The sequence below is a fragment of the Heterocephalus glaber genome, unplaced genomic scaffold (genome assembly GCF_053883595.1).
Source record: "Heterocephalus glaber isolate CG9 unplaced genomic scaffold, H.glaber_assembly_v1.0 deba00001060, whole genome shotgun sequence".
Lineage (NCBI taxonomy): Eukaryota > Metazoa > Chordata > Mammalia > Rodentia > Bathyergidae > Heterocephalus > Heterocephalus glaber.
Window position 1 is genome coordinate 397,900 of NW_028258185.1, and position 15,700 is coordinate 413,599.

General features: G+C 50.6%; 2 protein-coding genes across 5 annotated transcripts in view; one reads left to right on the forward strand and one right to left on the reverse strand.

The window, feature by feature from the left end:
- On the forward strand, positions 1–14,368 carry Gpr84 (G protein-coupled receptor 84). 4 transcript variants are annotated; one of them, XR_002391672.2, is made up of 5 exons: positions 1–1,702; positions 2,852–3,807; positions 10,466–10,581; positions 10,683–12,487; positions 13,415–14,368. XR_002391672.2 is itself a non-coding variant. In XM_004872795.4 (2 exons), the coding sequence occupies exon 2, from the start codon at positions 2,860–2,862 to the stop codon at positions 4,048–4,050; it is 1,191 nt and encodes a 396-aa protein (XP_004872852.1). In that variant the 5' UTR covers positions 3–1,702; positions 2,852–2,859; the 3' UTR covers positions 4,051–4,234. The 4 variants fall into 4 exon arrangements, 1 of the variants encoding a protein (XP_004872852.1); XR_015450683.1 differs by having other exon boundaries at positions 10,683–10,745; XR_015450682.1 differs by lacking the exon at positions 13,415–14,368 and having other exon boundaries at positions 10,683–10,745; positions 12,304–12,683.
- The window catches only part of Copz1 (coat protein complex I subunit zeta 1), a 23,287-nt gene continuing 21,742 nt past the window's right edge, over positions 14,156–15,700 (reverse strand). The window contains exon 9 of the mRNA XM_004872794.4: positions 14,156–15,689. Coding sequence (XP_004872851.1) covers positions 15,642–15,689 — 48 coding nt within the window. The 3' untranslated portion in view covers positions 14,156–15,641. The remainder of the gene's footprint in view (positions 15,690–15,700) is intronic.

A 15,700-nucleotide genomic window follows, 5' to 3' on the forward strand; every position in this document is an offset into this window, starting at 1 on the left:
CCTAGGGCTGGGGATTTAGCTCAGAGGTGGTTTGCCCACCTCACAATCACAAGGTCCTGAGTTTGAAGTAAAATATAACCTATTTTTTCTTTGTGGTGCTGGGGATCAAATTCATGGTCTCCTGTATCCTAGGCAAGTATTCTACCACAGAGAATTGAACTACACTTCCAGCCCAAAATGTGTAAACATTTTCTTTTTTTTTTTTTTTTTCAGGGGCAGATTGAGACAGTGTCTCACTATGTATGTAGCCCAGAGCCCAGGCTGGCCTTGAACTCTCGGTGGTCCTCCTTCCTCAGCCAGGATTACAGGTGTGCACCACCAGGCACAGTTTTTTGTGTGTTTTGTTTTTTGGTCCTGGGGATTGAAACCAGGTCCTTCACACTTTTTATTTTTTTATTTTGAGACAAGTTTTCACTAAGTCGCTAAATTGCTCAAGCTGAGTTCCTCCCAGAGTTCTGGGATGACAAGAATGTACCACCATGCCAGCTCTAAAATGTGTAACTCACTCTTTTCTTTCTTTTTTTTTGTTTCTGGTGGTTTGGGGGATTGAACCCAAGGCTTTCATACTAAACCACATCCCTACACTTTTTTTTTTTAGATTGCCTGGTATGTAACCATTTCAAAATGGAAAAAATAGCTAAGCAGGGTACTACACACTAGTCTCAGCTACTCAGGAGGTCGAGGCAGGTGGATCATTTGAGTCTGGGAGTTGGAGGCCAGCTTGGGCGACACAGCATGGCTCTGTCTCACAAATACAGAAAAAAAGAGGTGGCAAGCCAGGGTTGGTCTTCCTACTTTAAGGGACCAATTAAGCATTTACGTACTTACATACTTGTCTTCCCCACTAGACGGTGTACAGGCCTTGTATCAGACCTTCTAATACCCCCATTGTCTAATTTAGAATCTGGTGTGTAGTAGGCACTCTGAGGAGATTTGTGGGGAGAACAGATGAATGAATGATGGGTGAATGAATGAATAGGACCCTGAGACCCTGTAGAAAATGAACTGATGCCTCATTTCCCATCTCTCGGTTTTTCTTTTTTTTTGTTCCTCAGATGTGCTAGAATGTCACGTGACACCCTCTGACTTAAGCAATCTGCAAACCCTGGAGAGAAGAAGGGTAGGGCTACCCTAAAACAAAACAAGGAGGACAGGGGATTTAGCTCAGTGGTTTCACCACCTGTTGCGCAAGCACGAGGACCCGAGTTCAATCCCCGGTACCAAAAAAAAAAATCTAAAACAATTTCAAGGCTTCTAGGGTGCCTCAAGCTGCTCCTGAACCCGGTTTTATCTTTCAGTCCCTTGAGAAGTGGCCCAGATGATCTGAGGCTGTCTCTATGTCTCAACAATCCTCAGCAATGATCTTATAGGTGTCCCACCACAAAAATTGGGGAAAGAAACAGAGCTTGGGTCTTGGGAAGGAAAAAGGAGTGAGACAACTCTGGAGTAAGAAGTGGGGGAATTTCAATAGAGAAGTCCAGATCTCACTAGTCAACGAAAAAGGAGTAGGAAGGAAGGAAGAGAAGGAGAAGGAAGTGGCCGTGGTTGGGTAACCATGGAGTTTCTTATTCTTTTAGTCTAGTGTAATAGAAGATATGAGACCAGACTACTTCCTGCGTGAAGTCTGACTGCCCACTAGAAAGGACTGCTCTTCGGGTGAGTTGGACTTCTCGCACTGGAGAGAGACCAGAGACAGACTACGGTGAGTACCTTGGTGGTGGCTATACTACTTCCCTGGTCTCCTCGTCATGCAGGTGGTAACAAACAGAAAACCCAAGGCCTGTATGCATGTATAATAGAAAGGAACAGGGGAAACTGTAGCAGCACCCTGAATACAAAAAGGGGACTTCCAGGAGTCACTGGAAATGGCAAAGGAATTAGAAAAGTTGGAGATGCTAGGTTTATTGAGACTATCCGGATGGATACTGAAGAGGCCTAGTGTTTGAGGAAGACAGAGACTTAAGGCATATTTAGATAAGAGATATTTTGATAGGAATTTGAGGAACTCTTTGAGAATAGGAAAGGACTAAGAGACCCTACAAAGAGAGTTGGGAGCCTTGAGATGAAGAGGTCTGAGGGCGGTTTGGGAGGTTGGTGAACTGAGGTCCTCCAGGAGCAATTCAGGTGCCCAGATGTAGGGAACAGGGAAAGGGGATGTTACTAGAACCTCTGCAGTGAGTCCTAGTCTCCTGCGAGCTACGGCAGCACGAGGCGAATTAACTTACTACACAGGAAAGGTAGGAAAAAATGAGACTTGAAGAAGAAGCTGAGCTTTGGGCCTGATCAGTGCTGCTCTGGGCAGCAAAGACAAAAGGCCCCTAGCTTGCTGCACCTTTTATTCAGTACATCCGGAGAAACAGATGTAACAGATAATGGGAGTAGCAGAATTCCTAGATCAATGAGGAACTATGCAGGTGAAGATTTGGTCGCTCCCAGGATGTCTCCCACAGGTGTGGTCTTGCCCTGGAGCATCACAGCATCTCGGATCCTTGAGGTCTCAGTTGTGACCAGAGGCCAAAATGGAATTATGTCTCAAAATACCATAGCTGGCCTGTAGGCAGGAGAACTAGGCCTAATCAAATAATTTTTCCCTAAAAAAAAATTTAAAAATAAAAAAATAAATAATTTTTCCCTAAAACTATGTAGCATTAGGGCTGGGGATTTAACTCAGTGGTTCCGCCGCCTGCCTCGAAGCGCAAGGCCCCAAGTTCGATCCCCAGTACCAAAAAAAAAAAAAAAAAAAATTATGTAGCATTGCTCCAGACACCCAGAGACCCACAGCTGCTCACGAGATCAAAGCTGAAGTCCAGGTTCTGATTTCCTCTTCCTCTTCCCCTCCCTGTCTCTTCAGCCTCCATCATGTGGAACACCTCCAACAGCACCTTCTCCTGCCACCACGAGTCTGTACTGAGCTATCGCTACGTTGCCGTTGGCTGGGGGGTGGTGGTGGCTGTGACAGGCACCGTGGGTAATGTGCTCACCCTGCTGGCCTTGGCCATCCAGCCCAGGCTTCGCACCCGCTTCAACCTGCTCATTGCCAACCTCACACTGGCTGATCTGCTCTATTGCACCTTTCTCCAGCCCTTCTCTGTGGACACCTACCTCCACCTGCACTGGCGCACTGGTGCCACTTTCTGCAGGGTATTTGGACTTCTCCTTTTCACTTTCAACTCTGTCTCCATCCTCACCCTCTGCCTCATTGCACTGGGTCGCTACCTCCTCATTGCCCATCCTAAGCTCTTTCCCCAAATTTTCAGTGCCAAGGGGATAGTGCTGGCACTGGTGGGCACCTGGGTTGTGGGTGTGGCCAGCTTTGCCCCCCTCTGGCCTGTTTATGTCTTGGTACCTGTAGTCTGCACCTGCAGCTTTGACCGCTTGAAAGGCCGGCCTTATTCTACCATCCTCATGGGCATCTACTTTGTCCTGGGGCTCAGCAGCGTTGGCGTCTTCTATTGCCTCATCCATCGCCAGGTGAAGCGAGCAGCAAAAGCCCTGGACCAGTATAAGCTGCAGCAGGCAAGCATCCGCTCCAACCATGTGGCAGGGACAGATGAGGCCATGCCTGGTCATTTCAAGGAACTGGACAGCAGGCCAGCATCAAGAGGGCCCAGTGACGGGATTTCCTCTGAGCCAGTCAGTGCTGCCACTACTCAGACCCTGGAAGAGGACTCCTCAGAAATGAGGGAGCAGGGCAACACCAAGGTGCCTAAGCACACAGCAGAGAAAAGCCCTCCAGAAGGACCTGCCAAGTCCCAGCCAACTAAAGGAGCCCGGAGAGCTCAGGACTCTCCATCCGAATTTGGGAAGGTGACCCGAATGTGTTTTGCTGTGTTCCTCTGCTTTGCTCTGAGCTATATCCCCTTCTTGTTGCTCAACATTCTGGATGCCAAGGTCCGGGCTCCCCGGGTTGTTCACATGCTCGCTGCCAACCTCACCTGGCTTAATGGTTGCATTAACCCTGTGCTCTATGCAGCCATGAACCGCCAATTCCGCCAAGCATATGGATCCATCTTAAAGCGAGGACCTCAGAGTTTCCGTAGGCTCCATTAGAACTGTGTCCCATTAGCAGAATCTAGGACTGTCTTCTCCAGAACCAAAGGACAGTTGGTAAAAGTGAGACCAGTGGGCCGGGGATTTAGCTCAGTGGTTTCGCTGCCTGCTGCGCAGGCGCAAGGATCTGAGTTCAATCCTTGGTACCAAAAAAAAAAAAAAAAGTGAGACCAGTGAACATTTTCACAGACAACCTCTCCATCCCCCAAATGAACTTTCTCCATCCTCTGATCAATATTTCAGCTATAGCCCACCCAAGGAGTACTGTCACTTATTAATAAATAAATTACCTGCTTTTAATATTCAGGTGTGGTCCCGGAGGAAAAAAGGAAATAGGCCAGGGGATTGGGGCTGGAACCTAATAGCTGAGGATTTGGGGGAACCTAGGTCAGGGCAAGGGTAGAGACCAACTGGCCAGGGCCACAGCCATCAGCTGAAAGATTTCCGGATTATAAAATATGTGAGGTAGCCAGGCATGGTGGCACATACCTACAATCCCAGCACTCTGGGAGGTGGAGGCAGGACGACCATAAATTTGAGCCCAGCCTGGGCAATTTAGCAAGACTCTGTTTCAAAATAAAAATTAAAAAAGGGGGCCAGGGATTTAGCTCAGTGGTTCTGTTGCCTGCCTTGCAAGTGTAAGGTCCCGCGTTTGATCCCCAGTACCAAAAAAAAAAAATAATTAAAAAGGGCGGGGGATGTAGCTCAGTGAGAAGGCCCTGGGTTCAATCCCCAGTACCGCAAAAACAAAGTAAGCAGTTAGCTGGCCTTTTTGTTTAACTTCTCACAAGTGGCACCTGACCTAAATACTGTTGTCAGAATCCCCAGTCCTGCAAACAAGTTTGTTCACTGCAAAAAAATTTGGTGGGGCTGGGGATTTAGCTCAGAGGTTCCACTGCCTGCCCTGCAAGCCCAAGGACCCAAGTTTGATCCCCAGTACCAAAAAAAAGAAAAAAAAAATTGGTAATCCAGCTTTGACACCCACTCCAGTCAGTCCAGCCCCTAGCCCTTGTCCTGTGCAAAAGGGCTGGTTGTGGATGAGGGCCCCTTGCTCTAGGGAAACGGAATTCAGATTACTCAGTTTAGCTGAATCAAAGACAGACACGGGTTCCAACTGCCCTGGCAGGGTCTCGCCCTTTGAGGCTAATTCACCTGGTCCAATTCCCTCCCCCCAGCACCCCACTCTTGCTTATGAAAGTAGAGCAGACTCTGGTTAGAAGCCTCAAGGGCCAGGCTGGAGGAAAGCATTCCGTTCCTTTCCCTCCAGCATAACCAATGTCAGGTCACTGTAGGAACACTCAATGCTCTGCTAGAAAGCACCTGTGGCCACCAGGTGACGCTGGTTCTCTGCATTTCCTTTCTGGCTTCCTGGTTGAGGACAGGAAGTGCCAGCAAGACTGCAAGTCTAGAGGACTTCCCTGCCCTGACCTGGGGGTTGGAGACCCAGGGATCTGCACCTTCCCTTTCCTCTAAAGCTCAGGGAGAAAAGTGAAGAATGGGACTTTTATTTTTCATGAAATATTCATTATCTGTGGTAGGTGTGTCAGGGAGCAGGGTGGGCCCTGGGGATGGAATGTGAGAGCCATCCTGACAATGAATGCTCTGGCTGTGAGTTGAATCCTTCCTACCCTCAAATTGATGATTGAGAGAACAAAGTCTAGAGAGATTCCAAACAAGGGCAGAAAGAACCAGAGCCAAAGTGGACAGATTGATACCTTCACATGCAACACACTCTCAAAGGCCAGGAATGCTGCCTCCTAACCTGGAACACCAGTTTCTAGGTGTCCTCCTCCCACAGATAAAATCATCAGCTTTGAAGTGTGTAGAGCAGGGTTTCAGCCAATCCACTCGGAGAATTAGCCTGTCATGAACTGGAGCTTATCTCTGGACCACTCTGGGCCTCAGGTTTCATGATCTTTTTTTTCTTTTTCTTTCTTTCTTTTTTTTTTTGAACCAGGGATCGAACTAGGGAACTTGTGCTTTCGAGGCAGGCGGCAGAACCACTGAGCTAAATCCCCAGCCCCTCTTTTTCTTTCTATTTATTTATTTTTGGTGGGGTAAAACAGGGTCTGGCTATGTAGTGCAGGCTGGCCTTGAACTCACTATGTAGCCCAGGCTGGCCTCAAAGCCCCAGCCTCCAGAGTGCTGGGATTACAAGCGTGTATCACCACACCCAGCAGGTTTTATGATCTGTATGAAGGGGCAAGGGGATGGTAGGGTGTACTATTCCCACAAGCTTAGTGCAATTCTTAATCCTGCAAATATATGGTTTTGTGTGATCCTCCTAACACTTCCATGAAGTATCAATTATAATCTTTCTTACAGATGAGAAAATTGAAGCACAAATAGGTTCATTTGCCCCAGGTCAAAAGGAATAGTAAACTGTATGGCCGTGATTTGAGGGGAGTTTAACCTCAGTTACCAGCACACATGGCTAACCACTATAGGACAGCTGCCTTACTAAAATTAGGATCCAGTGACCAGGCAATCCCTAGCAGTCCTTAATTTAGACCTTCTAAAATTCTGAAAGCTGACACCTCTAGGAAGGGTTGTAAAAGGGTTCACTTTTCATATTCCTTGAAGGCAATTCAAAAGCTTTCTCAGAGTAGAATGGTGCAGCAATAAAGACTGAAGTTAGACCTCAAGAAGGACTTCCCAATTATCTGTCACTGAAAAAAATGACTCAGGTGGGCTGGGGATTTTGCTCAGTGGTTCCACCACCTGCCTCACAAGCGCAAGATCCCGAGTTCAATCCCCAGTACCAAAAAAAAAAAAAAAAAATAGACTCAGGTGACATTTCCAGGAGATAAAACTACTCAGGGGACACAGGAAGAAACCCTGGAGTCTGAGGCTACAGAAGACAGACAATAGCAAGAAAGCAACCTTTCTTTCTCCACGGCCCCGCCCTCACCCCCCTTTGAAAAAGGACTGAGTGCAGGCAAAGAAATGAAGGAAAGCAAGGCTTTCTTCAAGGTCTTGCGGGTGGTGTGGCGCTGGGGCAGCATGCACGCCCGGGGCCCTGTGTGCTCCCGAACGTGAGTCAGTGTCTGTCTCTCTTTATCTCGTCCGTCTACCGCCCGAGCCGAGCTCTATCGCTGACTTCCTGACGCTATCTCGCGCGGCTTCTCTTTGTCTCTCTCCATCTGTCCGTCTCTCCCGGAGGCTGTCTTCATCTCCTGTACCTCCACTATCACCCTTTTTCTCTCGAGCTCGTGTCTCCCTCCCCATCCCGCGCCTCTCTACGCCTCTCCCGTCCCCAGCCCCCGTCGGGTCCCCCTCCCAGTCCCCCGCCCCCGCGGCTCTTGCTCGTTTGCACACTCTCTCTCTTTTGCTGTCTCTTACAGGCAGATTTATGGTCAGCCCAGGGCCTTTCATTGGTCGATCGCTGACAGGACTTGATTTAGCGCCGCCTCTCATTGGCTGAGCTTGACAGACTGATTTACGAGTCTCTCTACCATTGGCCGAACCGCCTTGACCCTGATTTATGGCTCGGCGGCGGCCGGGAGGGGGGGCGCAGCTACCCAGGGAAGACGCCCCTCCCCTCCCCTCCCCTCGCCACCGCCTCCCCTTCCGTCCCCCTCCCCTGAGCAGCCGCGCGCTCTTTACCTGCTCCGCACCCCCTCCTTCCCCTCCGCCATCCGCGGGGAGGCAGGGGTCTGAGGGTGCGGCAGGGTCGGCTAGGGAGAGGAGAGGAGGCCGAAGAGGGGGAGAGCGAAGGGGAAACTGAGGGGGCAAAAGAGCTACACAAAGAGGAAGGCTCCGAGGAAGGGAAGACTAGGGGACAGAAGAGGCCTGGGGAGAGGAAGGGGCCCGGGCTGAGAAAGGTCGCGTTTAAGGGGCGAGCGGGCTGCAGTGGGGAGAGAGGTACTGAGAGGCACTTGTCAGACTTTGTTGTCCAGGCCGAGTAAGACGGAAATTTCCTGTTCCGACAATGACTCTAAAAGGCAAATTTTTAGAGGAGCGAAGGTGCAAAAGAGGAGGAAGGGAGGGAAAAGAGGCGGGAAAGGACAGCTGAAAGGTAATAGCCAAGAAAAGAGGGAGGGAGAACAGTAGAGAACTGATGGGAAAGCCCAGAACTGAGGTCGGATTTTGGTTTTTATTTAATTTTGTTTCGCGGGAGGAGGGTACAGTGAGAAAAGACCAATCCCCAGAGGAAATACTGAGAGAAAAGGCTCCTCTCCGTCCTCCTGAGGCACCCCCCCCCGGAAATGTCCTGCTTCTTCCGGGCTGCAGTAGCCTCCTCTTGTCCTGTACCGCACTCCTCCCTCCCTCACCTCCGCAGTGAAATTTATGAGTTCAAGATTGGCCTTCAGGAATTAGGAATATTTATGCTTCTTTGAGAGCGAGATTTGAAGGTGATAAATAAGAGGTCATTGCGGGGTACAACCGGGGGCTCCGATTTTTAACCTGGCCACTTTCCCAATGCTCCCACCCACCCTTTCTCTTTCATCCAGAGCAAGAGGAGGAGCACTGGGGGTGGAGAATGGGTTTCAGTTATCAGGAAAGGGTTTTGAGGATCCTGGAGAGCCCCTCTGAGGCCTGCAGGGCTCTGCAGCAGAAAGGCCTGAAGGCGGCTAGGTGAGGAACTTCCCAAGCAACCTGGCATTCTCAGAGGCCCTGGAGTGCAGTTGCAGTATCCGCAGAGTGGAAGAAGCCTACTTCCCCTTTGCCCCCTAAGCTCAGTTTTTGAGGAGTAGGGAAGAGGAGCCAGGAAATTCAGAGCCAGGTTTTTCTGGCCTGTCTCCTCCCTCATACAGAGAGGACAATTTGAAATCTCCCACTGCTCACAGCCAACAGCGTAGATCCCTAGGAAAGGAGGCTAAGAATGTGTGGCTCAAGGCATCTCCTAGGAGCCTCAGACCTCAACCTGTCCATAACAGCCAGTACTTCTTGACACCCCTTGCTCTGGGCCTCCAGGAAGTTAGGGAGGGAGAAAAGATCTGCTTGTGGATCCACATCCCTTTGCTCTCAGCTCCTGTAACCCCTCACCCAGCCATAGCACTTGTCCTGGGCCTGAGTAGGTAGTGAACAAAGATGGGGGTCACAATATAAAGGAAGTCTAAGGAGAACAGAGAGCTGGAGAAGAGTCCCCACCCCTACCATGTCCTCTCTACTCTGGCTTTAGCGAGGATGGCTACAGTACACATGCATGCACACACTAGACTGTTGCCTGAAGTGGGAGGAGGGAGAGAGAAAAGGGTCTAGACTGGCCCTTTAAGAGGCACTTAGGGTCAGAAAGCCTGGGCTACAGAGAGGGGAAGGAGCTGATGTCAGAAGACAGATGAGCAGCAAGATGGGGATTGATGCTAATGGGGGAGTTAAAGCTAAGTACCCAGACACTCAGAGGGCAGAACTGCAGATCTGTCTTCCTTATGCTTACCGCCCCCCCACCAAGGCTGTAAATCTGCCTCAATTGGGGGAAGGGGGAGTAATGAAAAAAGAGAGGCTCTCTTTTCCCTTTTCCTGTTTCTTCCTTACCCAGCAACTATCTCCCCAATTCTTTTGTCCTCCTCAGTCTGTCCACCCAATCTATAACCCCTTACTACTAACATTTCCAACTTTTGGCTTTTCTTCAGAAATTGAGCGAATGGTTTCAGCTTGCAGAGAAGCTTGAGAGGAGACCACTAGAAGTTTTCCTCACCAGTTTTAGTATATGTGCTGCCAAAGCCAGCACACATTTTTGTTTTGTTTTTCCGGTACCAGGGATCGAACTCAAGAACTTGCACTTGCCAGGCAAGCATGGCACCACTGAGCTCCAACCCCAGCCCTTCCTCACTAGACTTGGATGGAAATGGGTTAGGAGGATTGTGGTGAGATTGTAGTTTGGAAGCACCCAGTTGCCTCACTTCCTCTTCCTTCTGCCCACTTCTCACGTAGGCTGGCAGGATGAAGGCTGGAAGTAGGATGTTTGGTGTCAGGGGTTGGAAAGGCGGGAACCTCAGAATTGAGTGTATGGAGGCCTCTGACACAATGAGATTTTGGAGGGGCTGCAGGATGGGGGCGACGCTCCAGGGGTAGGTAGCAAGGGAAGCTGTGGGAGCCATCCACAAAAGATATAGTTGGGTTTCTTGGAAATTCCTGGATCACACCATTCCCTCTCCTCCAGCACACACCCTGTCTGCTGAGTAGAGACAATTTCAGGCCAATAGTGTATTTACTGTAAAGGCAGGGCTCAGCTGCTCCTTATTTGTTAGGAAGGAGTTGGGGATCTCCGGGAGGAAGGTTTTTTTCAGAGGGGCTAGAGCTAGCAACCTTTGGCCAATTCTTTCTTCATTTTCAGGACCCTTATTTCCCTCCTTATTGGTAATCTGGACCTGCTCTTGAGAAGACCCTCTCCATATTGGAGAGCAGTCCATGTGTATCCCATTCGTTGCAGTATTAGAGCTGAATTGACCGGTGCCTGATTTCTCCTCAGCATCCATAAGAGAATAACCTGAAGACATGGACCTCAGCCAGGTGTGGTGGTGAACATCTGTAATCCCAGCACTCGGGAGGCTGAGGCAGGAGGATCACCAGGAGTTGGAGGCCAAGGTGGGCAACATAGTGAGTTCAAGGCCAGCTTGAACTGAATAGTGAGACTGTCTTCAAAACATGGACTTCATTTCTTCCTTCCTTCCGGTTTTCTTTCATAGGCTAAAAGTCATCCTATTCACTGTTTTCAGAGTCTTCACAAACAAGGAGAGAGCAAGGCTGAGGTAGGAAGAGTTTGGTTTTGGGAGCAGGATCCACAGGACCCCAGACTTCCAGCCTCTTGCAACCTCTGGCCTAGTATTCCCTCCCATTGCAGGGAGGTCAGCCACTGCCCACAGCTCTGGTCCCTGGCTGCTTCTCTATGCTGGTGATAAATCCTGTCTTTGTCTCCCCTCTGATCCAGGCCCCAGGCAGGCTGGGGTCAGAGGCTGGGGGAGGGGTCACTGTGGAGGAGGGGAAGTTACAAGGGGAGTGGGAGTAGAAGAGGGACTGGAGCAGCTGGTGGGCAGGCTTGGGGGTGGCCAGTGAGGGGATAGGCCTCTTGATTCTATGGATCTTGGACATTCCAGCAGGCCTGCATTCCAACTGAGAAAGTCAGGATTCCTGAGAAGAAGTAGAAGTACCTCAGAACGCTTCCTCCAGCATCAGGAATTCTGAGGCTGGGGGGAGGGGTGGGGAGGTTGGTTTGAGGTGCCTGGCGCGGGGTGGGGTGGTGGGGGGCACTCCTAGAAGAAATAGGAGAATAATATTGTAGGAATCATCTCTATCACCACCACCTGGGACCCTATCACATACATGTGCCATGTGCACATGTGCCTAAACACACCACACGCACACACACAGCCTGCCAGCATGAGGGAGCCCAGGAGAGCAAGCCTGCCCTTAGCCTGGCCCCTCCCCAGCAGCCTTCTCTGCTGTGACTTTCCTGTCTCCACCTCTCCATTCTTTTTCTCTGCTCCCAGCCTTTCTGTCAGTTTCTCTTTCTCTCAGTTTATTTTAGCTTCCTGCTAACTCTCAGCCTCTGCCTTTGTCTTAGTTGTTTTTTCTCTCCCATTGTGTTTCTAGTTCCATCTTATACCCCTCCTTTCCACTTCTTGGATTCCATCTCTCCTGCCTCTGCCCTCTTCACTCCAGCCATTGCCCCTACCTCAGTCCCACCAGGAACTGAACCCAGTTCTGGCCCAGTGGAGTCCTAAAATTTAGCAGTTAGGTTGCAAGGGGTGGGAGAGAAAAGCAGCTCCTTGGAATGAGTCCCTGCTTTGGTGGGAGGTCTTAAGGATCATACTGTTTTGCTATGGTATTGAAGCAGAGGAGGGGGAGGCCAGGAGGTGGACCAGAGAGCAAAGCATAACATAAGTAAGGGAAGAGAGGGAAAGGGAGAGATTGATAGAAAAGACACAGGAGGGAAAACACTAGAGAGAAGGGCAAGGATTTAATGTTCCCACTAAGGGGCCAGGGATTTAGCTCAGTGGTGCCGACGCCTGCCTCACAAGCAAAAGGTCCCGAGTTCGATCCCCCGTACCAAAAAAAAAAAAAAATGTTCCCACTAAGAGTGTGTTTTAGGATGACCTGAAGGGAAGGGCCTAAAGGGCATCCACTGAGCCATTTGAGAAACAGATCCAGAGACAAGGTCTGGAAACCCAGTTTGAGAAACAAAAATGCACTGTCTGCCAGGCAGCCACGATCCTGGACTCTTGGCTATCTAGAGGTTCTCAGAGGCCTCTTTCTCCTTTGCAGACAATCTTAAAGTGTTGGTCCCCTCCTCGTTAACCTCTTCCACAGCCTCCTGTCTTCCTTTTCTTCTGAGAATGACATCAGCTCTAGCTGCCACTGTCCTCAACCCTTTTGCTGATGTACTGCCCCATGGGTGCAACAGAGGCCGATCACCCAGCCCCACCCGTTCCCAGCCCAGCACCCTGCAGTGGGAATGGAAGAGGCTGTACCAGGAAGGCGGCTGCAGGACACGGTGGGGAAAAAAGGGGGCCTGGGCACCAGGAGGGAGAGGAGCCTAACGGGGCACTTGAGGAGGAGAGGCTGTGGCAGTAAATCACCCTGTGGGGGGCTCCCTCGGCCTGAGCTCAGTGCTGGGGGCGGGGGGGTGTTGGAGAGAATAGGGAATCACCACATCTGGCAGGCAGGTGTCTGGCACTGCTCAGGCTGTAGTCGCTTTCCCAGCCAAAGGGGAAGAAGGGGGAGAGGGGAGGAGGGGCCTCTGAGGGTCCCTGGGGTAGAGGGAAAAGCTCACAAACAGAAATTCAGAGCCCCACAACCAGACAGGGGAGGGAGATCCTCAGATCCTGCTTCCCATCTCTGCTCCAGTTGGTGCTGAGGATGGGTTTGCTCTTAGTAAAAAAGAATATTGCTGGCCAGAGGACTGGGTAGGTCAGGGCACCAAAGTTCTATTCCTAGTGGGAAACAGAAGGCAGAAGAAACTGAAGTTCCGAGAATTCCAAATTAGAGAGCTAGATAGAACTCCACTCTCCACACCACCGCTGATCACCAGCCCCCAACTCTAGCACTGCCCCCTCCCCATGCGGGGTGATGAGAAGGGAAGTTAGGGTGCTAAGATTGGGTACTGCTTTTTCTCAGCTACAACGGGCAAAGACAGAAGTGATCCTGGCCCTTCTCCTGCCCCCTGTACTCAAACTTTCAATGCAGGACTGCAGGCAGGGCTGGTACACCCATACATCTTTCTTTTCCACCCGCTAAGTGGGCTCCTGGGCCCAGGTGTCCCACAGTTGCTGAGCCTAAAGCCAGGTTTCCACAGAGGAGCAGCCAGTCTAGACAACTGCAGCCTGCACGTCCTGATGCTGAGTCTCCCCATTCCTTTACCTTCCTTCTTTCATCCTTCCCTATCTGAGCTATTAATTCCATCTCTCTTGCTTAATTCAAGAATTGCAGGCTCATTTCATGAGCAGTAGAGGTGACTGAGGAGACCCTTCAAATTGCAGTGGAGGAGGACTTCTCGCGCTACCCCCTCAAAATCCTGCAGAGGAAGAGGGAAAGAAAACCAAAGCATTCTCCTGTCGCCGCGGCAACCATAAAAACCCCAGCTAAATCCATCTTGTGAGCTCACCGCCCCATTAAGATGCAGGGCCAGGCTCTGCGCCAGCCCAGCCACATTCATTTGTGCGAATAAAGGTGGAGGAGGGGGAGGGGAGCAGGCTCTGGAGAGACGTGGAAATGGCGAGAAGAGGTTATTTACACCACCGTCCTGACCTTCTGGAGCAGTGCTGGCTCCGATAAATAACCCGCTCAGCGCCGTTTCAGAGCAGGAGTGGGAGGTGCAGGAAGGGAGAGGGGCTGGAGGAGAGCCCCCACGCAGGTGCGCGTCTCCGGGTTACTAATGGCTGAGGCGGGTGCAGGCAGCTGGCTTTGGGGGTGGTGGTGGGAGAACTCAGTTCCCTGAGACTCCCACTGAGAAAAATACCATCCCCACCCCACCCTGGCGCCAATATCCAGGCGAGGGGACTGAGAGATGCCAAGGAGGCAAACAGCCCCGTAAATTAGGCATGGGGGGGGGGTTGCTGGAGAGTCTCAGAGGTAGCAAGTAATATTATAAGATGGGGGTGGGGGCTGAAGGAATAGGAGTAGCTGCCAAAAAGAGAGGTACAGAAACATCACACAAAGGCAGTTTGGCAAAAATGTTTTATTCCTCTGCACAGAGCAGTATAGGAAGGTGGGCCAACTCCTAATTCTGTACATCTTTTACATGAAGGTCCCTCCTCAAATATCCCATTGTCTGCCCCACTTCAGTGCTGAAGAACTGGCAGTTAGTGGAAAGGGCAGAATGTAAGGTCCTGGGAAGGGTTTTCTTTTTTCTTTTTTTTTTTTTGGTACCGGGGATCGAACTCAGGTCCTTGCACTTGCGCAGCAGGTGGCGAAACCACTGAGCTAAATCCCCAGCCCATGGGAAGGGTTTTCTAAAACTTTTTTTTCTTTTTGGTACTGGGGATCGACCTCGGGACCTTGCACTTGCAAGGCAGGCGCCGGAAACACTGAGCTAAATCCCCGGCCCTCTAAGACATTTTTGTAGGGAGAAAGTTTTGAGTCAAGGGGAAAGATTAGACTTGAAAGTAGATGTTCCACTGTCTGTCCTCCTGGGGAAATCCAGGTCCCAAAGGAAAGGCACCTCTCTCAGCCTCCTAGAGAAAGGAAGAGCCCACATCTACTGCTTTTTTATCTAAGGTTGAGGCAGAGAGGATAGGGTAAAGCAGCCAAGTGAGACCCAAGGCAGAGGAACAAATGCACTCCAGGAGGTGAGGGACTGAGCCTCAAGGTCCAAGGCATCAGCCCCCTTCTTCTCCAGTTCTGAGCAGAAACTCTTCTTCCCAAGATGAGAATGGAGTTTTAGTTCCAGTGACTGGCTCTGCTCCAGGGCCCAGTGAGGACAAAGCAAGGAACAATCCCACAGGTAGTAAAGGTGGAGAGCTAAGACATCGGACCAAGAGACAGACACTCAGAACAACCACTCACAGACCACAGCAGTTCTGAAGTTGTATCCCGGGATTCGGGTACAGAATGAGTTTTAAAAGCCCTATCCTACGTTTAAATCACTGTTTCTGCCACTCCATCCCCTTCCTATAAGCTGTTCCTTGATTCTCTTTCCAAAGCAGAAGACAGGCACCAAGAAGAAAGGAGAGATGCAGAGGCCAGCAAGTGCCCGTCCCCACCCCTACTCATCTACAGAACCCAGAACCTCCCACCCCTCTCTGCTGGACATATGGGCTGTTGGGATGACGGCTGTGTAAAGGTAAAGGGTGGAAAACACTCAGCACATTCTTTCTCCTGCCTTGATCTGGAGTGTGGCTACAGCAAAGGGCAAAGAAGCTGAGGATAAGATATGGGGGTAGGTGAGCATGGAGCATAATCCAGTGTAGGAAGGAAGAGGGCGTTTCCCTGACCAGTATCTAAATCTGCTAGGAGCTTTCCTCCCAGCAGAAAGAGTGAGAAGGGAAGGGAAGTGTGTTGGGGGCAGGGGGCCACCCCAGACAGGATGGAGATTTAAGGATCCTTGTAATCCCGAGATGACCCTGAGAGCATCAGCTGGGGGCCTGGATGAGAGGTCACAGCAGACATGCGGATTTGTGAGGGAACAGGAGCCAGGCACAGGGGAGTCTTCACCGAAGGAGTGACCACTTGATCTGTTCTTTGGCTGACTGCAGCACCTGCAGAGACA